Source organism: Triturus cristatus, chromosome 7 (assembly GCF_964204655.1).
Source record: "Triturus cristatus chromosome 7, aTriCri1.1, whole genome shotgun sequence".
NCBI classification, from domain to species: Eukaryota; Metazoa; Chordata; class Amphibia; order Caudata; family Salamandridae; genus Triturus; species Triturus cristatus.
In genome coordinates, this window is record NC_140590.1 from 582,180,199 (window position 1) to 582,207,786 (window position 27,588).

A 27,588-nucleotide genomic window follows, 5' to 3' on the forward strand; every position below is an offset into this window, starting at 1 on the left:
GACCTAGGCAAAGTCAATATCTCTGGCTAAACACTTATAAGGTCCAAAGGCGAGACCTATTGGCTATGCCAATGCTTGTTTTGGGACTTGTGCCCTGAGAAACCCTGCAGTGCTCGCAAGGCGCTGCTTGGTGCTGCTTGTCCTGACCTTCACTGCTCTTGTGTTTCTGTTTCGAGGCATGTTTAAAAATCTCGCGTTTATGGTGAGACCAGTAGAAACTGTATTACTACGTCCCCCTGTGCTCCACTTCGGGAGTACTGTTCCAGGTGTGAGACCTGGCGTGCACTGCCCAATATTATTTATACTTTTTTTGGTTCACCAACCTAAAACGTTCACTGGTATGCGTTCCGCTGTTTTAAGCAGAGTCCTAGAAGTAAATTAAGATTGAGTTGAGCAGAGAATATATCTTTTTTTTTTAAACGCATGAAATGGCGAACGCCCAAATTAAACAGCTTTATTAAAAGGCACACAAGTTTGGAAAGTTTATTACATGAAGTCCAATTTTATGTGGAAAGTTCGTCACACCCACAAGATGGTCCACTAGATCTCTCTCATGTGTAGCCATTTAGGGAGTTGTGCGGCCATTCTGTACCACTGGGAGTCAATGTTAAGTAACCAAGTTGAAAGAGTTCAGGACACTAGCATACTTATGGCTCATTGAGTTAAGCGTTGCCTCTGATATCCGGTGTAACATGAAGATCAAGAGTTCAAATCTTGGCCAGGCTGATGAATTGTATTCAAGTATATTGCGTGATGATCACAATTTTTTTCTTGCTTTTATATTGGTTTAGGTCACCGGCCTCTTGTAGCGCTCCTGACATGATTATTAAGTGCCTCGAGACAATTCAGTTACTGCGGAAGGAGCTGGAGTGCTTTTCCTGAAACAAAGCTCACCATTTTCAGTCTGACGACAGCAAGTTATCTTTTTAAAAAACACGAGTTGTCACTTTGGGTACATAACAGCAAAGGATATTTTTGTTTAGTAGTGTTTGGACCTTGGGCAGTTCAGCGTGTGATGCCATTTATTTGTAACGTTCTACGCACTAATAAATGGCACCGTGAACAAAATGCACAAAAGGTCGGGCACATTTCTGAAATATTAGTCCTGTACGTTTTTTCCCTAATGGTTACTATCAATGCCTTGTTTTTATAGGTTTCCTGGGGGGAAAAGGAGTAAGACGGGCACATTTTCTTATAAGGCAGCCCTATAGAATTCTGCTAAGAGATACAGAGCATATGCTATAAGAACTGGACACACTGATTAAAGTCTATATAATAACTTCCTGGTAGTTTGGTCCTATGGACAACTGACCCGGTGACTCCAATGTTTTGTCAGCACAGCTGGCTAGCCTTTTGTAGCAGTGAGGCCGGGTAAGGGGTGTAGGAGGTGGGGTGTGTGCGTCTGTGGGGAAGGGGCTGTCAGATGAGGGGAAACGGCCACCACAACGCGGCCGTTTCCACGCATAACCATAACCACGCATGCATTACAACATATGCGTGGTTACAACGAAAAGCCTCTACCACGCATACCTTTACTACGAAATTCGCAGTAGAGGCATGTGTACTAAAGTTAAAAGAACACCCCCCCCCCAAAAGTGGGATTAAAAAAGAGGGCTATTTTTTGGGGGGGTGGGGGCACCCCCAAAAAAAAAATATAAAAAAAAAAACGTACCTGATAACATCAATTAAAGAGAGATATGGAGGCAATCCACGACGTTAGAAGAAACGGAAGGACACTTCCGCTTCCTCTTAATGACGTGGGACGTCACCAAAGAAGATCGAGGAGAGAAGAGGTAAGGGGGAATGAGGGGGTGGTGTCCCGCAAGGGAAAAATTTAAAGAGTAGATAATAAGTGCGATATCCTTTAACAAGAAAATGCCATTAACATGCATAATTTAACAACGAAAATCGTTGTAAAAGTATGCTTGTTAAAGGCATTTTCGTGGAAAAGGATATTCGTGGTGATGGCATTCGCGTTGTAATGCATGCGTGGTAAAGGCATGCGTTACAACGGAATGTGTTGTAAAGTCATATATTCTCAGATGAGGTGTCCCCTCGCTAATCCATACAAATTAGCATGTGGTCAAATGAGGCTGGTTGTATCATTTCTTTTACAATAAATGAAATCGACCTACCCTTGTACAAGACACTGGCTCCAGCTAGGGCTTTTAGCACTGATGGCGCCCAGTGCGACAGTGTTTTTTGGCGCCCCCTCAATGACCACCTCCGCCACGGATTCCCTCCCTACCCCCCTTTAACAGTCTCCATAACCACTCCTTCTCAGATGCATTTAATTAATTTTATAGCGTCACTCATAAAAGTGAAGGGTGTCGGATCACTTTACATAACATACACATTACACAGGGACTATCAATCATAAATGTGTAAATAAGTGCGTAGGAAATGTTACATAACACAGAGGACAACAAGGGTTGGAGTCACATATTAACCATACACGTAGGCAGTATAGTTGAAGAATACTTGGTCTAGAGAAGCACAAACTCTGAATTTAAAATGTAACACAATGGATTGGAGCTCTCTTTAATAACAAGAACTGATTTGTACCCGAATTAACCCATTTTGCAACATTAGAATAATGAAAGTCTGGTGAAAAAATCCATACTCTCTAACCTATACCTTGAAGTCTGCACACAGTTCTTGGATGACAGTTAATAGCTCACTGTAAACTGAAACTTACAAAAGGAGGTCTGACAAAAGCAGTAACTAACCCACTGACCTGTTTACATTACATTCACTTTGTGATCTGCATGGTACATGTTCTTTGCCGCAGGCATATTAACCCTCTACGCTACCTTACCATGAATCAAAACTTCGACAAGTAAAAAGTTCTACTAGACAAAACTCCGATCTCGCCAGGAAGAACATTAATCACCAGTGTTTTCTTGACATATTAATTGTTGTCTGAAAATTGCTGGAGGCCGGGAACGCGGCAGGAGGTGCTTTTAAGCACAATATAAACTAGCAAGCACAATATAAACATTTTTGGTTGGAAAAAAAAGCCTCTTCTCAAAACTGGAAGAAAATACTCGTTGGTGCAAAACCCCTGCTAGAATGGAACCCATGATGGTAGTTTACATAAATAAACTTAAGAAAACAAAACACAACATGTTGTGCTTCCCCCTGTGTAGTGTTCTTGGCTTAGGCCCCACACCGATCCTTTGTCATTCTTTCCATTCACGCTTCCGCCCTTTAAAAAAAAAATCTTTTCACTAACCTTTCACCCCTACCAGGTCTGATCTTTCTGTTCCTTTATTGCTTCTTTATCTCTGAGAGACAAAGGCAGGTGAGCTTATGTGGAGGATGCTGATGTGCAGTTTTGGTAAATTGAAATATTCAGATTTTTGGGGAGACCGCTTTATGTTGCCTTAAGTAGCCCCCCTGCCACAGAGTATCATGGGGTTAAGATCTGCTATAATTTTACGTGGGACATATGCATATAACGATAGGTTCTCTGCATTTCTGACCGTAGTGCTGAGAAATGAAATTTCCTAACCTTTGTGCACATCTCAAAATTCTGTTACTCAAATCCCTTTTCTACAAGTTGCCAAACTGGAATTTACTTCCGTAATGCAGTCAGACTCCTATTGCTTGAAAGGGGACATCTGTTGTGGTAGTGGTAAAACTGCTGGACGGTTGTGTTGCCCTGAAAGTAGGTAACCAGAAATTTGTATAAGCCAATTTAAGCTAAAAGCCTTGTTAACGTATTTAATGCTATTTTTAAATATATTTATTTCCAAGTGTTGCGTTTAAAATGTAGTGCCACTGCTGCCCACTGCTTACGTGCTTTTAGTTAAAAAAATTAGGTAAACTTTAAGTTTGGGTCAGTCAGTGAATATCGGAGGGTATCCTCTAAGGGGATACTTTGGTTGTGTTTGCAAACTTCAAGAGTTAAAATGATGAATTCATGACATTAGTAAACATTAAAACATTGCCAGTGTTTGTCAGGTAGAACTTGTATCCACTTCTTAGGCCATGTTAAAAAATAGGTTTGTGAAAGACTTACAAAGGATTGTTTGCACTCATGTTGCAAAAATGTGATAAGTGTTTCCATATACATCCTTACCCACTCATAGATATCCATATCTAGCTTTTGCATATTCATGCTTTTCTACCTTATTCACATCTGCGCTTAACACTCATGCATATGATTACACCGCGTTTTAGGGCATCTCCCTACTTAATAATCCCCTCATACATATGTAAGCATACACCCACCGAATGATCCATACTTATCCCTTCTTACATTTCTTATATCTCCCTCATTTTTATCCATGTTTATTCCCTACACTTATCAATACTTATCCTTCCTACCTGTCCATTTAGGCCCACATGTTTATGGATGTTCTTTTTTCTTAATCAAGCAAACGTGACTTCCCCCATATGCATAAATGTTTAGTCCGCTCAACAATATTACATGCACCCCCATCTAGTTTGCATTGTTCTGTTTCTTTTAATCCGTTTGGAAAACTGTTGGATCTCTGCCCCCTGCTGTGGACTAAGGGCTGCCAAACAAGCTCTGCGTCATGGCCTCTGTAAACATGTTATATCTTGTCCTCTGTGTCGCTCCTTCTCTTTCAAACTTATCTTGACAGTCAGAGGACTAAACTGACACTAACACCGGAAAAAATATGAATCACTCTTTCTTTGCATAGTCGTCGTTTTAGAACAGGTTCATTTATTCTGCTGCTGAGAGGTCAGTTAGAAAATCTGAAAAAGGAGTAATTATTTGCACACTCTCCCCTTTCATGAAGATTGTATACTGAACTGATAATCTGATATTTTGAAATGCAGACCAATGTCTTTGTAAAACTAATGCCTCAGTATTAGCAAGGTTAAAGGGTTGGTACACTTAAATAACTAAACACATACTAAATTTAAGTTTGTCTGTAGCACTTAAGTTGTCCTGAACTGACTCAAGGTGCCAGCAAATTTGACACTGATCTAAAATGAGGCACAGTGAAGTAAAGCAATTAGAGATTAACATCACACAATTTTGTCAGATGGGAAGCTGAGATTTGGACCCCAGAATGGCTTTGAAACCCAGCGCACTCTCCGCCCATATTGTTAATTGGCTTATGTCATTGTCCTTCGTAAACACTGGCTTCCGAGTCGTCAATAGGCTTGTTAGTATCTCCTTGGTACCGCCTTGTCTGCATTTGTTACCTCCCATTACGACTAGAACTTTTAATTGTCTTGTTACACCGTCTGCTTTATCTTGGCTGAGAGCACTATTGTCTTTAATGATTTGCCCCTATTCCATCCACTATGCCGCAGCACGCCTGCCGCTTATATTTTATTTACTAATGGCGGTCCGCTTTAACTATAGGGGCCGCCTTGCTTTCTTTATTTTAGCAGTGTGGCCCGCTTTAAGTATAGTGGCCTATCTTACTTATTATTATTATTTACTTTTTGTTCGTTTACTAGTGCCCATGCGGCTCATTCACATTCATAGAGGCCGCGCCACTTTCTTTAGACAAGCCACGTCTAAAGAAAGGTGCGCGGCCGCTATTAAAGTGAAAGCGCTGCATAGGCCCTTTAAAAACTTGACAAACAGATGCTTTTTGTTTGTCAAAGTGCCCCATGCCACAGTTTCACTTTAATGTCTGCCACGCTCTTTTCTTTAGGTGCTAGTTAGCAAACAAATATTTGCAATGCAATAGGTCTCACATTTACAAGAGTTAAAGCTATTGCATTGCCAATAGCTCGAACTTTAGCTCTAACTTTCGTAAATGCGAGACCTATTGCATTGCAAATGCTTGTTAGGTCTCGCCTACGCAGTGCGCAAGCGTTGCATTGGAAAAGACCTTTAGAGATCGATTTGCCCTTTCTGCCAAAAACGTGCACGCATGGCATTGCTTTCAATGGCAACGCGTGCACGTTTGGCGATTCCCTTGCGGGAGCGAGCTTTGAAACCATCTGTTTGTAATTAACAGATGGTTCCTGCTCGATCCCGCAAGGGAAATGGGCGCAGGTCCCCTCCTCTCCCCCCTCCCCCTGCTGCCTCATCCTCTCCTCGTTAAACTTGTGTTTTTTTTTTACTATGAGCGTGTGGCGCGCACGCTTGTTTGACCGTCCAGTCGCCACTCGATTACCTCACTGACAGGGATCATCATGAAGTACCTCTAGCAATGCCCTCAGTCCTCCAAATGGGGTTGGTAGGAGTGGTTAGTGGCCGTGTCTTTCCTGCTTATCAACTGCATATGGGCTTGGCAGATGTGTGTTGGGGTTTGCAGTGCCATGGACGATGGTGTTGGTGAGCCCCGCCTGACACAATCTGTTGAATTTCCCACCTGTTGCCCTGCGGAAGAGAGAATAGCTGTTTCTTATAAGGGAACAAAGTGTTGTTTCCCGATATTAAAGTCGTATTTCACCTTCGCTACGGTGCCGCGGGGAGTGTAATGGCCGCTTTACATTTTAGCCGGACTGACTGGGTACACTGAAGTCTTTTTCATAGCACGATGTACGCACGCAGCGCCTCCCAAAAACAGTGTTCCTGAGGGGTGGGAAGTGGAGATGGGTTTTAATAATATGGCTGCAAAGCGAACCGTCAAAATATCTTCATGTAAATACTGTGAGCAATTCATATTTTGTGTATGTTAATAGTGGACTTGCAAATTAAATGCACTTTTTCGTTGATGTAACTTTTCGTGACGTCTGTGCACATTTTTTATATTAAATCCCCCCCCACCCCCATTTTTTGTTACCTATACCACGTAGCGTCCGGAAATTTCAATATATTGTTACGTAGGGTGTCAGTTATATTGAACGTTACTGTCACCAGTGTAATTTCCAGGCACATCATGCCACATTTTTACATAGCAAATATTTACTCCTAGCACTGACCGAACTGCAATGGTAAACAGGTGGTTACACAAGATCACTTGTATTTAAAGAAGCGCTGCTTTCATATCCGACTCCAGGCTTGGTAATGCAGTGGGAGGGTGGACGGCACCCCGTGGGGGGGGAGCTCGTTCACTGCTGGCATGCCGTGGCACACATGTTTAGGGGTCACTGCACTGTATGCTCACACTACTGTTATCTGGTCAGCTTTGGATGCTGGTTGAAAAGACTGCAGCTTCAGGTGTCCGTCTAAGCTGGTGAAAGAGCTTGTGGGTAGAGCACAGTTTGGCAGGAAGTGTTAATTGCCTGCTGTGTCCGCTCCGCTTTTTATCCTTTAATGCAATTTAATTACTGTGGCATTCTGCATATAAACAGCCCTTATTTTACAGGCTGATTTTCGTTTGCTGTTCAAGCTTCCCTAAGCATTGCCCTTTGAGATTAAGTATTTTTTTCATGCGGTGCTCCGATTGCAAACTATATAATAATCATGGATTTTTCTTTTTTTTTAGAAATGAACAGTTTGTGAATGACTGTAGATACCAGCCAGAGCCACTCAAAAGGAGTTTGGGTTAATTACAGAATGCGTGACTAGTTGTCCCGTTTCCCTGCGGTATTACATACTTATTCTATTTGTTTTGGCAACGTTTATGGGCATTTTAAAGACAATGGCTTGTGAAGAGCAGAGATCTGTGATGAAGAACCCACCCCCCTGCCCACCCACACCAACCTCCTCTGTCCCTGAGATCAACTGGGTAGCTAGCAGTGGCTAGCAGGAGTCTGACCAAACTAGCTGCAGAGGACCCATGGGATGGCTCCTTGCTGACACCAGGCAGGCCCAGCAGCATATTGGGACTGGAGTGGCGATAGCAGGAGACCATATGTTCTGTTAGACCCCACTTGTCACCATTCCAGCTCTCGGTCTCGCGTTTGCTGTGCTTACAATACATGTTTACCCTTGCAGCATGCGCTTTTAGCGTTTACCTGCCAATAGATCTGTATAAACACTTATAAGGCCCAAAAGGCGAGACCTATTTCCTATGCCAATGCTTGTTAAACTGCTTGTTTTAAAATGTTCTTAGCGAGTATCGTTTGTTTTGATCAGTTTACTCCTGTACACTCACCGAGTCTCCAGCGTTGTCACCTCTCCCTGCCAATCCTCCCCAGTCCACCGCAGCTTCATACTGTTTCCATAGAGTGAGGTTTACCCCCTGGGTTTCCCACTTTGGTTAGGACGTGATGCACTACTTAACTTAGGCAACCTTCATAAGTGCCAGAACACCACGCTAAGCACTGACAATGGAGTTATACCTCACTTCTCTCACTGTAACTGGTGTCGGGTCAGGGGCAGAGAGGATTTTCCGACGGGGTCAGTCCAGAGAAAAAAGGCAACTAGCTCAGGAAGACAGGGGAAGTATTTTAAAGCTATACTGCTTAATACTCGCTCCCTGCAAAAGCATCAGGCATAAATCTATGACTTTGTATTAGACGAGAACCCCGACCTCATGTTTCTTACTGAAACATGGCTATCAGACTCCTCTAACCCTACTTTTGCATCTGCCATTCCTGCAGGTTATAAAATAATGAGGAAAGACAGACAGGCGGGGATAGGAGTGGCAGTCGCCATTGTTTCCAAACAGGAGCTAGAGTGCTCCTCTATTGTACTGGGCCAGGTGCCTGGGGTTCCGCTGCACTCTTTCACCGCACCAATGCATTACTGGGATGCTAATCGATAGACCACTGGATGCACTTAGAAACCTAATTCGTTCTCTACAGGAATGCATCACACCCCTTGCCCTAAGAATTAAGCATCTTCTTATTTTGGGGGACTTGAATCTGCATTTAGACAAGCCCTTGGACCCCCATGCGATGGCCCTGTCTGAAATCACGGCAGCCTGTAATCTTAAATCTTTCGTCCTACTCATAAACTGGGACACATTTTAGACCAAATCTTTTGCGAAATGAAAGTAGAAGTGGATACTCCAATCCCGCTAACCTGGTCAGACCACTTCCTTGTTATCTTTTGGATACCAGTCACAGGAAAGCATCTCCCATCAGGGGAGAAAAAGACTGAACACAATTACAGAGCCCTAAATAAAATATCTTTGCCTTCTCTTCAGAGGGCGCTTGACTCCTCAGTCCCATCTTTAGTGGGCAATCCCTCAGTGGACGCTTGTCCTTTAGAAGCATGGTTGAGGACTAACATTGATGCAGTTGCCCCTCTGACCTCGCACACCTCTAGGAGGACCTGCCATTTGGCGCCATGGTTCAATGAATTCTTGAGTCAGTAAAAGCAAATGCCTTGAAAGAAAGTGGCGAAGGCATTATCTCTCGGAGGATATAAATATTTATAAGGCAGTTCTAAAATCACTCTACAAAATGGTGAGAATGGCCAAAATAAGCTATCTGGTGAATACAATTGCAACAACCAACAACAGGGGCAAGGACATTTTTAATATCGTAACGTTGTTTACGGCTCCTAAGGCAGTGAGCAAGGAAGCTCTGTTATCTGAAGATTGGACGAGCCAGGTGGCCCGTTCCTATCACGAAAAGATAACGATGATCCAGCAGTCCTTCTCTACGGAGGCAGGGAGGATATCTCTTCTCCTTTCACCCATGAGGGAATCCTAATTCAACCCCTTCCCCCGCCCCTCCGGCACTTTCACAATGGCCACCATTGTTACAGATCCTGGCCATCGAACTTGAGGATTCACTCACGTAACTCATGGGCCTCAAGTCGGGGGCACCAAAAGATGCGTGCCCAGCTGAACTGGTACCTGCTCTAGCAGCCACCTTAAACCCACCAGTCAATAAGGTACTTAATTCCTTTCTTGAAACGGGCATTGTGGCACCACTCTGGAAGCATGCAAAAATTCTGCCACTCCTTAAAAAAAACAAATGCAGACCGGAACATTTTTACGAGCTATAGACCCATTTCCCTCCTCCCGGCCTTCTCCAAAGTATTGGAGAAACATGTTAACAAAGTACTCATGGAGTATACAGAGAATCACAATCTCCTGCACCCCACGCAATCTGGCTTTAGGGCCAACTACAGCACCGCGCAAGCACTGTTGGAGTGGACAGAACATCTCAGAGACAAGTTAGACCATGAGGGCAGAGCGGTTCACATTTTACTCGATCTGTTGGCGGCATTCAACACGGTGCCTCAGGTGATGCTCCTCAACAGACTGAGGAACATGGGCATTGAAGGGAGGGGCACTAGCCTGGATAACATCCTTTTTGGAGGACAGAGAACAGGTTATCTGGGCTCCCCCATTCTCAGCCTCTATGCCCAGCATGCAGTTTGGAGTCCCGCAAGACTCAACACTAAGTCCAACTCTTTTTAATTTATACATGTTGCCTCTATCATCCTTGGCGGAGGCACAGGGCGCCAAAATAATTTCTCATGCTGTTGATACTCAGCTGATTTTCACATGCGATAAAAGCACAGACTTCAGTGGGGATGCAATTATATCCTGCCTCACAAAGGTTTTTAGATGACTCTAGGAGAACCAGCTCAAGTGCAATCCTGATTAAAAACAAGATTGTCTTCTTCAGCCAGCCCACTGTGAACAACTGGAGCCAATTGTGACCCGCAGAACTCTCCCCTCCCTGTGCTGCCCAATCTACTGTCAAGAACCTGGGTATCTACATCGATAATGAGCTCTCGAGGTTCAGGCCCTAGTAGGAACCTATTTTGGTTTACTACGGATGTTGAAGAAATTCCTTCTGCTTCTCCCTCCGGAGTCCAGGAAGACAGTGGTACAGTCGATGGTCATGCCCTCTAACTGGGACTACCGGACTACCTTCTTCAGTGCCTTCAGGAAATGCAAAATTCTCCAGCCAGGGCGATTCTAAGACTGAAACCCAGGTCGCGTATGACCCCTCATTCCAAGACCCTACATTGGCTTCCAGTGAGGGAGCGGATAAAATTCAAGGACATGGTAATTTTTTTCAAAGCCTTCCATGGCACGGGCGCTGGCTACCCTAGAAAGCGAGCCAGCCTCTACACACCTACCAGAGCACTTAAATCAACCTCTGCCGATTTGGCCTACTTCCCCAAGATACGCCTGGTGCATAGTGGTGGTAGGTCCTTTGGCTTTTTAGGAGCCCAAGCATGGAATAAACTGCCGGTGGCTCTGAGCGCATCAACAGATCTTACCCACTAGAAACAGCTGAAAACATGACCTTTCAAGAGCTAAGCCTGCTAGTAGGGCAGCCATATGTGAACTGTTCGCGCCGGGACACTCCTGCTGGAGTAGCTGTGTTCTTTATAAGTACCTGTCATTCATTCATTCAAAGAACCTCATAGCTAAAGTCGAGGATATTTTGGTCTTTGTCAATATAGTGAAGATTATAGTTAATGATTGATCTGGTAAGGAAGTAGCCAGCAGAAACTTATCCCCACAAAGAAGATTGTTGCAATGCTTTCGTTGCAAAATATCACCTTAGTGAACCACAAGACTTCTAGAATAAAGTTGAAGTCAGAGTGGGGTTATTTGGCTGTATTGCACCATAACCTATTTGGTGAAAACGAAAACACTATGTACCACCATATGAGCTGCTTCCCAACCAACCATCAAGCACGTTGTTCGAGGATCTATGCTTGCGGCTTTTTTTTCAGCCACACAACCTGCATTGAATCCACCATGAATTCCTTTCTAGAAAGGAATGAATTCCTTTGTAGGCCAGCACATTCTAGAGGGAACTGTGAGACTATCTGTCCAATCTAATGATTAGCTGATAGAGGATTATGCAACAGGGCAATGACTCAAACCTCATCAGTAGATCTACTGCAGAATGGTAAACAAATCGTAATTTTGGAATGACCAAGTTAAAGTCCAAATCTCAACCCTCACTGATGTACTTAGCAGAACATGGAGAACTGAGCATAAATTACTGTTCTTAAACAGTGAGTTTCAGTAATTTTTACTTTAAGAAGCGAAGTGAGTCGCCGCTACCTTCGCCAGACACACCACTTGGTAGCTTATGAGCCCTCTCTGCCTATACTGGGTACTTTCAGAGGGCAACGAGCGGTATCTAACGCGGAACTCATACAATGGGAGGAAGTGGGCATACTAACTGTGGGAGAGTTATTTACGGATGGACAACTTATCCCCTTTGAAGACCTGGCAGAAAATACTGGCCTGCCACGCCGGCAGTACCTACTGCATGCCGCGGTGACTCACACGCTCACCACACAGTGGGGAACCACGCTACAGGAGCCGGACACACATCTTACCATACAATATTTGCACGAACTTGGAGCTGGTCACCATCTCACCAAATGGTTCGCGGACTCACGAAGGGCCCACACAAGGCCGCCGCTGCTCTCTCTGCGTGCCCATTAGGATGTGGACTCTCAACGGCAGGTCACAGACCGTGAATGGAGCCACATACTTAAGAGTCCCATGCAAATTCCTCGTAACGCACGATTTAAGCTCATCCAGTACTATATCCTCCACAGGGCTTACCTTACACGTGCCAAAATTAATAGAATTTTTAATCGTGCAGACGCCAAGTGTGCCAGATGTAACGAATTGGGGGTGGATCTTTTACATGGGCTGTGGTCCTGCACTATTATTCAGCCATACTGGGCGAAAGTTACTAGGAGACTGGCATTAGGCACAGAGCGGGCACTGGATTGGAACTGGGAGGTGTGTATCCTGGGTCTTAATTATTGGTCTAAGAAACACAAAGTGACATCCAGATACATAGACCTAGGCCTCATAGTGGCTAAACGGTTACTCACACACTGTTGGAAATCCCTTGAACCCCCAGTGGCCAAGGCCCGGTACCGCTCCCTCTTATGCTGGGCACAGGCGGAGAGTGTAGCACTTCGCCGGGATAGGGATACGTAGGCAACCATTGGATCCCGGCACGGGATGCAATATTGTTAGATTTTCGCTCGGCGCACCACCCGACATGGCAGTACATACCACTGACGACACTGTCCCATCGATGTCACCCACCCAGATCCATTAGTACATGGCTGCGACATATTTAGTTATTACTGCTCATTGAAATTTTAACTCGCAAGCCGATCACACAGAAGGCAATGTTTATACCTATCTAGGGTCTGTCACTAAGCCAGCTGTACTTTAATGGACTGGAGTTATACCCTTTCCTTTTAATCTCATGTGATTTAGACTAAGAGACTGTATTACTGTTAAACAGGATTCCTTATATATGTACTGATTGAGACCTCGTTACTTAATATATCTTTTTGATTTCTAACCCCCCCCCCCCCTCCCCCCAGTTACTTTTGTTCTCTCAACTTCGCAATATATTGGACTGTGTATTATCTTCACTGATGGCTGAGCTATAACCTTTTTCTTTTACGTATGATTGTATATTGTACACAACCATATTGTACACTGTATTGGATACCTGTATCAGAGATTATCAAAAATGTATACAGACTGTTTATAACCTGTTTTGTTTATCAAACTTTAATGAAACTATAAAAACAGATTTTAAAAAATCTTTAAAAAAAGAAGCAATGTGAGAGACTGAAACTCTTCTAGGAAATTTTTGCTACAGGTTATGACTGATAAAAATGAGTTTTACACAATACTGAACCAAGGTGTGCACTTTTAATTCAAGGCTACTGAATGTTGGCTGAACTTTTTTTGTGCAGTAAGCACTGTGAAATGTGTATGTTTTGTCATTCAAGGTTTACTGTATCTATTGTAATAACTTGGTAGGACTAGTTCATGGTCTGCTATGACATAATGTGCATAACTATAGAATCTTTAGAGGATGCATTTTTTCCACATAACTGTACAACAATATGGCAGTTACACTTTTTTTGTGATGTCTCCATTTTCCATTAAAACAGCATGCAAGAAGTTTTTTTTTTTAAAGATACATCTGATTGTTCAGAATACGTCACATATGCAAGTGCTTTAAAAACGAATCGAAGGACCCAACCAGTATGCATCTGTTGACTGTCCTTTGAAAAGTTAGGGTTTCGAATAACTGACTTACTGGTAGGATGTTTAGCGTATTCCAGACTGGCCATTTAGCATGTGCTAACTAGACACTGATGTGCATCAGAGTGATTGAAACATTGCTGATGTCATGGTTCTGATGCTCTTAAGACATCCTCTTACTCCTTTACAAAAGTTAGAGAGTTTATTGTTTCCTTAATACGGTTTCTAGAGTTTAATGCTACTCTTCAACACCTTTTATTCTCAAAAGATATTTGGAGGAGGCTTTTTCCAATGTTTTAGTATTTTCACAACTTTTTAGGGATTTTGAAAATCTGTTTTCTCCAGTCATTTTTCATCAAGTCATATAGACTTCAACTTAATAATTTACCGGACCCATACCTTTAAATTCATTCCAATCTTTGCTGCTTAATTTGATTTCTGGCTTTCAAAACCACATTTCTGATAGTGGCAACTCTTGCAGAGATTCGCAAAGCCAGACTGACGGTTAACTGGTGTTGTTATACAGACTTTGTGTTTTCGTATTCCAATTTTTTGTAAATCTAAGCTCCGTTATTCCCTGCTTGGAGAGAAGTTAGGATTGTGCATACTGTAACAGTGGCTTCTGTGAAGAAGGAACTGTTTTACTGTTGTTAATGTGACATAATTACTATTTTAGTTGGTAGTAAGTTTACTTGCAATAAAAACCTTCATAGAGCCTTGAAAACTGGCAAGATATTGTGATATGTGGTAATGAATAAAATCGGCTGTGTGTAAAGTGCATGCATTTCGTCATTATCAATATGTCCATATCTACCACTCACTGTAACCAGTGATCCTGTTATTGCCTACCCATTTTCCTGCATCTACTAAGGTTGTTGTTTATCAGGAAAGCCTTTCGTTGTGAATGTATTTGAATTGATGCAAATGTTTATTGTACAGTGCTTTATAATTCCTCTGTATGAGTATGGTTCTGTAAAGAAAATGTGACTGTGTACATCAAGATTGTGTCTTACATTGACAAGTACATCGTTCGTTCTACCATTGACTAGTATGTCTTTTCAGAGATGTGAAAGAAATAGTTTTAGTTGAAGTATTTAGTCATAAGAAATTCTTTGTAGGGATTCCCATTAACCTTTAGAAACCTGTATCTATAGAATAAAGAGACATTCTGACACATGTGCGCACACAGGCATTTACATGTACACATTCAAATATATATATATTTTTTTATTATAAAGAAATGCCCTGAATGTGGTAAAGAATGACTTGATAGCGAAGATGGACGATCTGACATGTGAGAAGGATGTGCTGCAAGGAGAGTTACTTGCTGTGAAACAAGCAAAGCAGAAGCTGGAAGAGAAAAACAAAGAATTGGAAGAAGAACTTAAAAGGTAAGTGTTTAATATGTATCCCCATCCAGCTAGAGAAACTTGCCTTAACACTCAAGATTTCTTTTCTCATTAGATTGTTTAACTTTAGCTAGTTAATACATTAAAATGTCCTTCCATGCCAATATTTGGATTTTAAATGTTTTCATTTACTTTGCCTTTTTTCAAGCAAACCTGTAATTTATAACATGATATAACACCACAGTATTCAATTTGATTCTTCCCAAAGTCCAGTCATACAGAACTATAGCCAGTCCTCCGCAGCAAAAGGGTGTTGACAACTTTTCTGATTTGTTACCCAGCCTACTTAACAGATGTGCTCCCAGCTCGGAAGCACATGTTTGAAAAACTCACCTGATAGGTTGTTTGACCCAGGGACTTGCCTGCTTTGTAGTATGGTTCTGACCTCTGTCATTTCCTCAAGAAATATTTATTTCTCATGGGTTGCCATATCGTTTTCTTTCAACTTAGGAAAAGAAAAGTTTCCTAAAAGTGCCACCATTTCGTCCTCTTCCTGTGTTATTCTCCCCGTGTACAGGTCTGTATAGTAGACGGCAATGTAGTAGACGGCAATGATCTCTGCGATTTTCTGATCAATCCCTTCCTGTTAATGATCTCCCAACACCCATCTCAGCTCCTTCGCCTTCCTGCTTAACCAGTCCAGAAGTTGACCTGCTTTGTCTCCAGCCTCATCTTACTTTGTGTGAAGAAGTTTAATGGCCAAGTGGAATAATTGCGTTTGCAAAGTGTGGCAGCCGTCAGTATTTGGATAGAGTGAACAAAGATGCCTTGTGCTAAAGGCTCTTAAAGAAAATAATATATTCTCGAAAGCTATCTTTGTCCCCTAAGAAAGTATGTATAGCTCCATTCCATAGTGCTTGTTTCCAAAATTCTGTCATCCCTATGAATTTTTCACATTGACTCTAACCGTTCACCGTGGCAACCAGGGCACTGAAAGACGCAACTAAGGATGTGAAAGCTGGGCTCACCAAACCAACCTATGGATACGTCAGACTGCCTTCGTGATGGAGGGACCACAAAGAGAACCGCCTTGAGAATGGCTTTGCTCGGTTTTTTTCCTCCCCATCAGCACAGGAAATGACCTCACAGCACCCTGCACTCCTCTCCTCTCAGGACCTGCTTAATGGCAGCAAAAACATAGACGCGCAGCGAGCGTGCCGAAGGCAAGCCTGTCTGCACCTGGAACGTGTCCAGCGGCAGGAACCGTGGTCCGATCACAGCCCTCTGCTGCATCACCGTCACAAGAACCCACACACCATTCCCCCAGTTGCTGCTGTGCCTCACACCGCGGTAGGAGCTTTCACCTACACCCACTGCCTGTTCTCCAGCAGCCACCCACCCACATCCCCACGCAAAGACTAACAATGGCCTCAACACCCCTTCCCAACACACACGCTGTAAGAAAGTGGCTCTGTATATACTGCACCAAAGTAAGATTCAGTGTGAACAGAGTCCACAGTCCCCAGAGGTTTGGCAGAGGCTAAAGTTAGATATAACTTTACTCTCTAAAATGGTAGCTTGGTCGAGCAGTAAGGCAGTATCAGAGGACAGTGTAAAGCATTTGTTGTACACACTCAGTCAGCAAATGGTCTCACACACTCAAGAACAGAACTCTAGGCCAATTGTTTTGTATACATAAATATATAGTTGTTTTATTTTAGAACCACAAGTAGGTATCAAAATAGTTTCTCAGAATGAGATGCTTTAGTTAAATACTTTCAATAAGCAAAAGACTCTTAAACGTAAAAGTTACAGTTGTTGCAATAGGCAACACAAGTTAAACACAATTATAACATTGAGCTCAATGGGAATTTTAAAGTAAACGCAATATCAATTACTTTGCATAGGTTTTTCTTACTCAGGGCTGGATCCTGGATTCAGCCCTGGTGCATCTCCTCTAAACAGTTGAAAGAAATCGTTTTAGTTATACAGGCGATTTTTAAGGAATATTTGTTTGTTTCAAAAATCGACACTTAGAAGAATTTCTGGCAAAAACCAGGCAATGTTATCCTATGGAGGAAAGTTTGATTATCGGAAAATCACAGTTGTAATTGCTTTGTAGGGTCAGTGCTGGGCACAAAGATCCAGCACTGGGATCTCTCCTGATAACAAGTGAGTAATTTCGTTTTCGTTGATAAGGTGATTTTAGTGAATATTTCAAAGTTTCAAAACTCGACACTTAGAAGAAATTCCAAGTGAAAACAAGTCAATGTTACCCTATGGAGAAAATGTAGGTTATCGGTTTTCAGGTAAGTACTCGACTGGCAGAGTTAAGGTTCTGGGGGTAGACTCGGGGGTCTCCCAGTGTCAGGTAGGTACAGTTGTGCCGGGTGCAGAGTGAGTAGGCCCAATGTTAGCCTATGGCGGGCGGGGAGCCTTTGGTTGGTGGCTGGTAGCAGGCAGGCCACGCGGCTGCGGGAGCTGGGCTCCTGGTCACTTACACAGGGCAAGTGGGCAAGTAGGATAGGACTGATGCTGCACTTCCAGGGGCACTCGGGCGGCTGGGTGCAGGGTGCTTTTAAGCTGTCGGGCTCTCAATGTATTTCAATGGGAAAGCTGCAAGATGAACAAAGGCTGCAAACTCGGGGATGGAGAATCTTCAGGCGCGACCACCACTTCAAGAGGTAAGTTGGCAAGCTGTAGGTTAGGTAGGCACGTAAAAGAGAGAGAATTCCCTTGCTCAAACAAATTCCTTGTAGTGGACAAAAAATTATTGACTGCTCTAATATATGAAGTAAGAGTTTTTATTTTGACAAATATTTTTCTGTGATCCTATATTTATAAAAAGCTATCATGACATATTCATTGTGACACAATCATAAAAACATTATACAGATCATTCAATAAAAAGATAAAAACAATGTGTTCGAGGCATATGAGCTGCAGATCACACACTGAGGATAAGATCGCCATCTGGTGTTGGGCTCGGATGATTGCAGGTTGTTGTTGTCTTCGGAAGAAGCCTTTGGTCACGAGGTTGGTGACTCCTCCCCTGGACAACAGTGCGCATGGGCATCCACTCCATCGTCAGATTGTTTTTTTCCGCCATTGGGTTCGGATGAACTTTTTTCCGCTCCAGCAGAAAACTTCTAGCAATCAATTTAACTCCTTAATCTTCATTCCATCGACTTCGAAATCAACTCGGACCGGTTCCGGAAACGGCTGATGGACAGGACACCCTTCAAAAAATGCCCCCAGTGTGGAGCGAAGTTCCCCCACAGTGACCACCACGAGGTTTGTAACCTCTGCCTGTCGCCGGAACACAACGAATCCACCTGTCCAGCTTGTGCCGCTTTCCGTTCGAAGAAGACCCTCCGGGACCGAAGAGCTCGACGCCATATTATGGCCAAACCAGCTCCAGAACCGGAGGACATCTTTGCTCAAGATGTTCCCGAAGACGACACCGAAGATCTCGAGATCGTGTCCGAGGCCGACGATTCCGATGACCTCATCACTCCAGGGCAGCGTGTGAGTACCACCCCCCCTGCCCCTGCCCCATCCAAAAAAGCATTGGTCAAGACTCCGCCAGCTGGGCCCAGTCGCGACCGGAAATCCTCTTCAGAAGCCCCGCCCTCGGGCCCGGCTCCGAAGACATCTAAGCCTGTAGGTGGCTCGGGCTCGAGCAAACCTCATCTGATTGTGCCTTTAACACCCTCAGTACCGAAAAAACCACTATCGGCACCGAAACAGGCTTCAAGACCGAAATCTCCATCGGCACCGAAACGTTCCTTGGCACCGAAGTCTCCACCGGCGCCGAAACGTTCTTCGACATCGATGCCTAAAAGTCCCTCGGCACCGAAACATACATCGGCACCGAAACATACATCGGCACCGAAAACTCCATCGGCTCCGAAAAATCCATCGGACCTGAAACATCCTTCGGCACCGAAAACATCATCGGCACCGAAAACTACGTCCACACCGAAAACAGCTCATAAAGACCCGAAGCGGACGTCGCCGTCACCACCTTCGGAGCCAGATGAACTTTTTCGACCAGATCCCACTCAAAAGCGGATCTACATCAATCCAAACACTGGACATGTGACTGCCATCCCATATAAAAAACGGAAGCTGGACACTACACCTCCCCCAGCTCCCATACGGAAAAAGGACTGTGCCACTTCACCACTTCGTCCTTCCTCTCCTGTTTTACCTCCTAACCCGTCCCCCCCTCCTCCTCCTGTTTCTCCTTTACCTTTACCTTTACCACCTCCCTATCATTCACCTCCTCCACAGGATGATAATGATGACTTAGGGGGAGGGGCGGACCCTGATTTATTTAATGATCCTGTTGATCCAACCGACCCGTTTTACTTTTCCAGACACAGCACCGGTAGATGACTGGTCTTATCCAATGCCTGACATGCCTGACCCCACTACCTACCCCTCCAAGCCCTCCCCTCCTGATGACCACCTAGGGTTTGGCCAACTAATAAATAGGGCAGCAACGTTCCATGGTGTCACTATGCACACGGACCCCCTTGAGGAGGATTTTCTCCTCGATACCTTTGAGCAGTCACAAAAAACTGTTCATATACTTCCCATGATTAAAGGGGTTATAAAGCATGCCACTGACGTCTTTAAAGACCCTGTTCGAGCGAGGGTTCTCAACCCCCGCATCGAAAAAAAGTACCGACCAGCCCCGCAGGACCCTGCATACATTAAAGCCCAGCTCCCTTTAGACTCCTTGGTCGTATCAAATGCCAGGAAGCGCGTTAACTCACAGACAACTGGAGAAACGCCCCCCCCAGACAAGGAGTCTAAGCTTTTAGAGGCCTCAGGCAAACGAGTCGCCGCACAGGCGGCGAACCACTGGCGTATTGCCAATACCCAGGCCCTGTTAGCTCGGTATGACAGGGCACATTATGACCAACTTGAGGACCTTATGCAACATCTGCCTGAACCCTTTAAGTCCCAGGCCACTGACCTCATTCAAGAAGGCAAATTAATATCTAATGCCTCCATTAAATGCGCCTTAGATGCGGCAGACACTGCTTCTAGGGCGGTCAATACTAGCGTCTTACTCAGACGACATGCCTGGCTCCGTATTTCCGGTTTTAAACCGGAGGTTCAAACCGCAATTCTGGCTCAACCTTTCAACCAAGAGCAGTTATTTGGCCCTGCAGTGGATACTGCATTAGAAAAAATGAAGAAGGATAATGAAACTGCCAAGTCTATGGGAGCACTGCAGTCTCCTCAAAACCGGGGTTCCTTTCGTCGCTCCTTTTATAGAGGAGGCTCCAAAAACACATCAACTGAGACCACGTCCACCTTTAAAAATTCTGGACAAACATCCCCTAACAGAGGTTATTTCCGGGGAGGTTATAGGGGAAACAATAACAAAGGCCGAGGGCGGGGCAACAACAACAACACCCGCACCTCCCCAGCCACTAAACAGTGACTTGCCACCACTCCCCCCAGACCATTCCACTCCGGTCGGGGGGCGACTCCAACAATTCCTACCTGTCTGGACTTCCATCACCACAGACAGATGGGTAAGACAAATTATCCAGTCTGGCTACTGCCTCGAACTCATACAATCCCCCCCCAAACATACCACCCAAACAACGCCCAATGTCCTCACATCATCTCTCTCTCCTCAAACAAGAAGTTCAATCCCTGTTACAAAAACATGCGATAGAACCAGTCCCCCTTCAACATCAGGGAAAAGGGGTATATTCTCTATACTTCCTCATTCCCAAAAAGGACAAAACACTAAGGCCCATACTGGATCTCAGACTACTAAACCAGTATATACATTCGGATCATTTTCATATGACCACTCTCCAACAAGTCCTCCCACTTTTACAACAGGGAGACTTCCTTGCCACATTAGACCTCAAGGACGCATACTTTCACATCCCTATGCATCCCGCTCACAGAAAATATCTACGATTTGTGGTAGATGGGCAACACTATCAATTTACAGTTCTCCCATTCGGAGTAACAACAGCACCCAGAGTGTTCACCAAGTGCTTAGCAGTCGTGGCAGCGCACCTCAGAAGACAACAGATCCATGTCTTCCCCTATCTGGACGATTGGCTCATAAAAGCCAATACATACCAAAAATGCGTTCTCCACACTCATCGCACGATTCAAACTCTCCACGATTTGGGATTCACTATCAACTACCCCAAATCCCACCTACAACCTTCCCACTTACATCAGTATCTAGGAGCAACCATAGATACATCCAAAGCCATTGCTTATCCCAGCACTGCCAGGATAGCCAGTATACAAAATCTCATCTCTCAATTTCAAACTCATCCATCTCTTCCAGCAAGAGTGTTCATGCAGCTCCTAGGCATGATGGCGTCATGCATCTCCATAGTCCCACACGCACGACTTCAAATGCGTCCCTTACAGGAATGTCTAGCACAACAGTGGAACCAAGCTCACGGACAACTTACCGATCTGGTGTTGGTGGACAGTCGCTCACTTCGCTCACTGAAATGGTGGAACACCATCAACCTGTCCAAAGGGCGACCGTTCTTAGAGCCTCTTCCACAAGTTGTGCTAACTACCGACGCATCTCTCACGGGGTGGGGAGCCCACCTCCTTCACCATACCACTCAGGGCAGATGGACCAGTCAACAAAAACTGCTCCACATCAACCACCTGGAACTCTTAGCAGTGTTCCTAGCACTAAAATCCTTTCAAGTTCACCTAAAGAACAAAACTGTCCTCATACGCACAGACAACATGACGACAATGTATTATATACAGAAACAGGGAGGGACACACTCTCCCCAACTGTCCCAACTGGCACAGCAAATCTGGAGATGGGCAATTCCCCAAAACATCTATCTGTTAGCAGAACATCTCCCAGGGATCCACAATCAAGTGGCCGACCTCCTAAGTCGCCACACACAGCAGATCCACGAATGGGAACTACACCCCAAGGTTCTACTCCCCTTCTTCCAAAAGTGGGGACAACCAGACATAGACCTGTTCGCCACTCCCGAAAACACAAAATGCCCAACCTTCGCCGCCAGGTTTCCACACCCACAATCCAAGGGCAATGCCCTATGGATGAACTGGTCAGGCAGATTTGCGTACGCCTTTCCGCCTCTCCCACTAATTCCATTTGTGGTACGCAAACTGAAACAACAGTCACTAACACTAATACTAGTGGCTCCCACTTGGGCACGTCAACCGTGGTTCACCACGCTTCTAGAACTATCCTTAGTTCCACATCAAAGGCTACGCCTCTCCCCGGATCTATTAACCCAGAACCATGGAGAAATCAGACACCCAGATCCTCAAACACTGAACCTAGCGATCTGGCTCCTGAGGTCTTAGAGTTCGGTTACCTCAATCTCCCTCCAGACTGTATGAATATCATAAAGGAAGCCAGACGCCCTACTACTAGAGCGTGTTATGCCGCTAAATGGAAACGATTTGCCATATACTGCGCTAATAATGACATACATCCATTGGACGCTTCCATCCAGAACATCATTTGCTATCTACTACACTTGCAAAGATGCAATCTAGCGTATTCCTCTATACGTTTACACCTAGCAGCCTTGGCAGCCTACTTGCAAAATAGGCAACACCTGTCCCTTTTTAAGGTACCAGCCATCAAAGCGTTTATGGAAGGTCTCAAAAGAATCCTTCCCCCAAGATTGCCACCTGCACCAGTGTGGAATCTCAATGTGGTTCTAACAAGACTCATGGGTCCCCCATTTGAACCTATGCACAAATGTGAATTACAATTCCTAACATGGAAGGTAGCTTTCCTTATCGCAATCACTTCCCTACGCAGGGTAAGTGAAATACAAGCCCTTACACTAGAGGAACCTTTCTTACAACTACTCCGTAACAAAGTGGTTCTTAGGACAAACCCTAAATTTCTTCCAAAAGTGATTTCCCCTTTCCACCTTAACCAATCAGTAGAGCTACCGGTCTTTTTCCCAAACCCAGACTCCGTAGCTGAAAGGGCCCTACATACCTTAGATGTCAAAAGAGCCTTGCTTTATTACATCGACAGGACAAAACCCTTTCGAAAGACAAAACAACTCTTTGTTGCTTTCGCACCACCACATAAAGGCAACCCAATCTCCAAATCAGGTATAGCCCGGTGGATAGTTAAATGCATCCAAATATGCTACCTCAAGGCTAAACGTACACTTACAGTTCCCCCTAGGGCGCACTCCACGCGTAAAATAGGGGCTTCTATGGCCTTCTTAGGTAACATTCCCTTAGAAGACATTTGCAAGGCAGCCACGTGGTCTACCACGCATACCTTCACTAAACACTATTGTGTTGATGTGCAGGCCAAACAACAGGCCTCCGTGGGCCAGGCTGTCCTAAAAACTTTATTTCAAGCTGCTGCAACGGATACAGGCGACCACCGCTAAGGGGAAGCACTGCTGTATAATCTATCCTCAGTGTGTGATCTGCAGCTCATATGCCTCGAACGGAATATGCTACTTACCAGTATGCATCTGTTCTTGGCATGTAGAGCTGCAGAGTCACACACGCCCGCCCGCCTCCCCGGGACCTGTATCTGTTCCAGCATCCGTCTTACTTAGACATTACACATGGACATCCTTTCTTTCATTTCTACACACTCCATCTTTTCCCATCATGGCGAAAAACAATCTGACGATGGAGTGGATGCCCATGCGCACTGTTGTCCAGGGGAGGAGTCACCAACCTCGTGACCAAAGGCTTCTTCCGAAGACAACAACAACCTGCAATCATCCGAGCCCAACACCAGATGGCGATCTTATCCTCAGTGTGTGACTCTGCAGCTCTACATGCCAAGAACAGATGCATACTGGTAAGTAGCATATTCCTACAGAGTTACAATATTACAAGATTCCAAAGATGACCAGCATCATGGAGACAAAAACATACCTAAGACACTGATTATGTACTTCACCAATACACATCCATTGGGCTCAGCGATACAGTTTATAGTTTCAATTTTATGCTTATAACTCTGTGCTGGTCTCAGGATTGTGTTTCCAGTGAGAGGCGTCGACGCGTTTCGATGGCTTTTACCAAATTACTGCCATCTTTATCAAGACAAAAATTAGTTGCTGTCTCCTGTATTCTTGGGTAGGTTTCTTTATTCCTCACATGTGTAATCGGACCGGTTAATTATTGTCGGTTTTCCTTTCTTTGGATACGTATTAGTGTTACCGAGTGACCGTACCTCCTCGGGGCCCAACACCGCAAGGTTCAAATAATTCCTTATTTCTCGGGTGGGTCTTTGCGTTGATTTATCGCGGGTTCGCGGCGGTCTCTATTTTCGGTTACAATGATTCCCCGGGCTCTCAATGTATTTCAATGGGAAAGCTGCAAGATGAACAAAGGGTGCAAACTCGGGGATGGAGAATCTTCAGGCGCGACCACCACTTCAAGAGGTAAGTTGGCAAGCTGTAGGTTAGGTAGGCACCCAGGAGCTGGGCACAGGGGGCCGCAGGGGGCGCCGGGTGCAGGTGTGGCTTTTGGTGTCGGGAAATCTTACCCTCTGCTGGTCGCGGTTGGGGGGGTCCCCGGAGTTGAGGCTGCAGGCGTCGTCAGGAGCGTCGAGGAGGGTCCTTTGGTGCTGGATTCTTGGTCACAGTCCCCCGGGGGGGGGGGGGAAGTCCTCGTGGTCTTTGTTCACTCAGTCACAGGACGGGCTCAGCGGGTGTAGAGCTGGATTTGCGGGTCCTGGCTTGGCACCAGGGGTTGTTGCTTGTCTGAGCAGAACCACTGCTCGTGGAAGTCCCAGTCTTTTAGATGAGGACGGCATTCAGGTCCTCCGGGGTTTTAGAGGTTGCTGACCACTGGAGACGCCGGGGTTTAGCAGGAGCAGGTTTGAAGGTCGACAGGCCTGTAGGGCTGGGGCCAATTCAGTTGGTGTCGTCCTCTTGTTAGCAGCTGCACGGCAGGTGGTCTTTATTCTTGTTCTTCTTCTTGTTTCGGATTCCGGATATGAGGAAGGAAGGTTCAGGGTGCCCCTATATACTAATTTTAGGGGCGTTACAGGTAGGTAAAGGTCAGGGACCAATAGGTCCCTTCCCTGGGGTGGGTACACCCCCTATTCTGCCACTCTCCAGTGGGAGGGGGGCAGGAGCCTAGTCCTGATTGGGTAGGGCTCCCCATCCTCAAGATGGCGAGAGCCTAGAGTTGTGCTTCACCTCCCTTCCCCCACCTGAGGGGCGGGGTTGACAGAGGCTGGCACATCCCCTTTCCTCACTTGGGTTTTCCCGCCGATCTTCCTGCCATAGTGGGGGTCAGAACCGGTGGGGACCAGTTGCTGAGTACAGCAAGTGGCCTGGAGAAGCTCACAAAGGCGGCATGCCTTTGAAGCTTCCCCTGCACATCCTGGGGGAGGAGACCTAGCACCTCACCCAGGATGTGCATTGTTGCAGGCCCACGAGAGCGGATGGCTCTCTACCCAGGGGTCCAGCAACATGTCTGCTGGGTGGCAGCCTAGGCAGCCTCTCAGTCAGGACGCTGGTTGTTGGTTAGTTTCAGGGGGCATCTCTAAGATGCCCTCTGTCGTGCATTTTACATTAAATCCCACACTGGCATCAGTGTGGGTTTAATGTGCTGAGAGGTTTGATACCAAACTTCTCAGTCTTCAGTGCAGCCATCATGTTGCTGTGAAGTTCGTAATTTCGACCTCCCAGCACCATATACTCTTAATGGCAACACTGCACTTCAGGGCCCAGGAATGGGCCTGGGCACTGTAGGGGCACATGGCTCATTCACCTGTACCCTCACCACTGGCATAGGGCACCCAGCTAGAGTGGTGACTGATGTATGCCAGGGCAGTGGCCTGTGGGCATGGCACACAGGGATGTGTGCCATGTCGTCTCTAATTTTGTTCTGCACCCAGACACTCAGCCTGCAAAGGCAGTGTGTGTGTATCATGGTACAGGGCCTCTAAGGGTGGCACAATAAGTTCTGCAGCCCTTAGGGGCCTTCTCTGGTCAAGGTGCCCTGGGTACCTATGGTACCATTTACCAGGGGATGACATGTGGCCAGAGATGCCAATTGGGTTTAGGCTTCAATGCAGTTTTAGGGAAGGAACACAGGCCCTGGCCACCTGATTGGCAGGAGCCCAGGGCACACTCACTCAAAGTATATCAGCAATTCAGCAAAAAGTGGGGGCATACCATGCAAGAAAGATGGCACTTTCTCACACACGCCACCCAAGCACCAACAATGCCTACACCCTCACCCTACACCTAAGGCCACAGCAAACCTGTTGTCAACACCCACTTGTATGCATGCTTCTCAACACACGATCGCTCAGCAAACACACAACAGAAATATGGGACTTGCTGACCAACAACATCCGACATCGTCTTCATCACCGAGTCCATCACATGCACAACATCCACAGAGAATGCCACCTCATTCATGGAACACCTGCACTTCAAGCTCTCACCTTTGCCATCCTCATCACTGACTTTGTCGCTCTGCTCACCATCCACTCCAGAGCCTACAATCTCCTCTGTGCCCTCAAATTTCACCTGGAAGACCAAAATGGCATGTGCTTCTCAGCACTCTTAGAAAGCTTGAGCAATATTGGAGTCACCCAGCTCGTCTTAGAACCAGTACACACCACATTCACACACTGTACTCCATCTTCACCACATGCAACAGCATCAAATACAACTTCACCACACTGCTCACAATATACCGACCACTCCATCATCCAGTTCCAAATCAGCACACACCTCAAGTCAACATCCCTACCAAGTTCAGCATTCCAAGCCCCAGCTGATGCTAAATCACAGAAGCAGACTGGCTCAGCGCCCTTAGCAGAGATCAACCTAGCCCCACAGAAAACGTCGACCAGGAGATCAACAATCTCAAATATGGGATTAAGAGCTGCGTGGACTCACTCGCATCTATCAAACCCAAGAAGCATAGTAGGTCAAGCAAGCAGGCCAGCTGACCTCCAAGACCCCAAACAACACCGTAACACCAGCTAAAAAAGAAATGGAGAGCCAGCCATTACACCATGACCACTACCTAAAAGGCTGCATTCAGACGCTATCACCAGCAAATAAGATACCAAGAAAGAGGGACTAGTTGACAACATCAAAGAAAGCTGCAGCACCTGCAAGGAGTTCTCCTTGAGTTTACCTCACCCTCCGCTACAGTGAACAAAATCACTGCCTCCCAACTCTGCGACAACCTATCCAAGTTCTTTCACAGCAATGTGATTGAGGAGGCCATCAATCGCAAACATCTACAGCCACTTCGCACACCAACCCGAGCCCAGAAAACTCATCCCTAACCGACTCACGTCCAACCAAGACTGCCACCTGATCGAATGTACAACCCTCACCACACGCAACACAGCAGCTATGATGCAGACCATCCACTCATGGGCCCCAAAAGAACCATGTCATCACCACATCTACAAT

At 45.4% G+C, this 27,588-nt stretch overlaps 1 protein-coding gene across 3 annotated transcripts in view; it reads left to right on the top strand.

Moving 5' to 3' along the window:
- Positions 1-27,588, top strand: part of SPAG9 (sperm associated antigen 9) — a 1,633,747-nt gene that overhangs the window by 415,740 nt on the left and 1,190,419 nt on the right. For all 3 annotated transcript variants that reach the window (XM_085617154.1, XM_085617155.1, XM_085617156.1), the window contains one exon: positions 15,032-15,184. In XM_085617154.1, the coding sequence (XP_085473280.1) occupies positions 15,032-15,184 (153 nt within the window). The remainder of the gene's footprint in view (positions 1-15,031; positions 15,185-27,588) is intronic.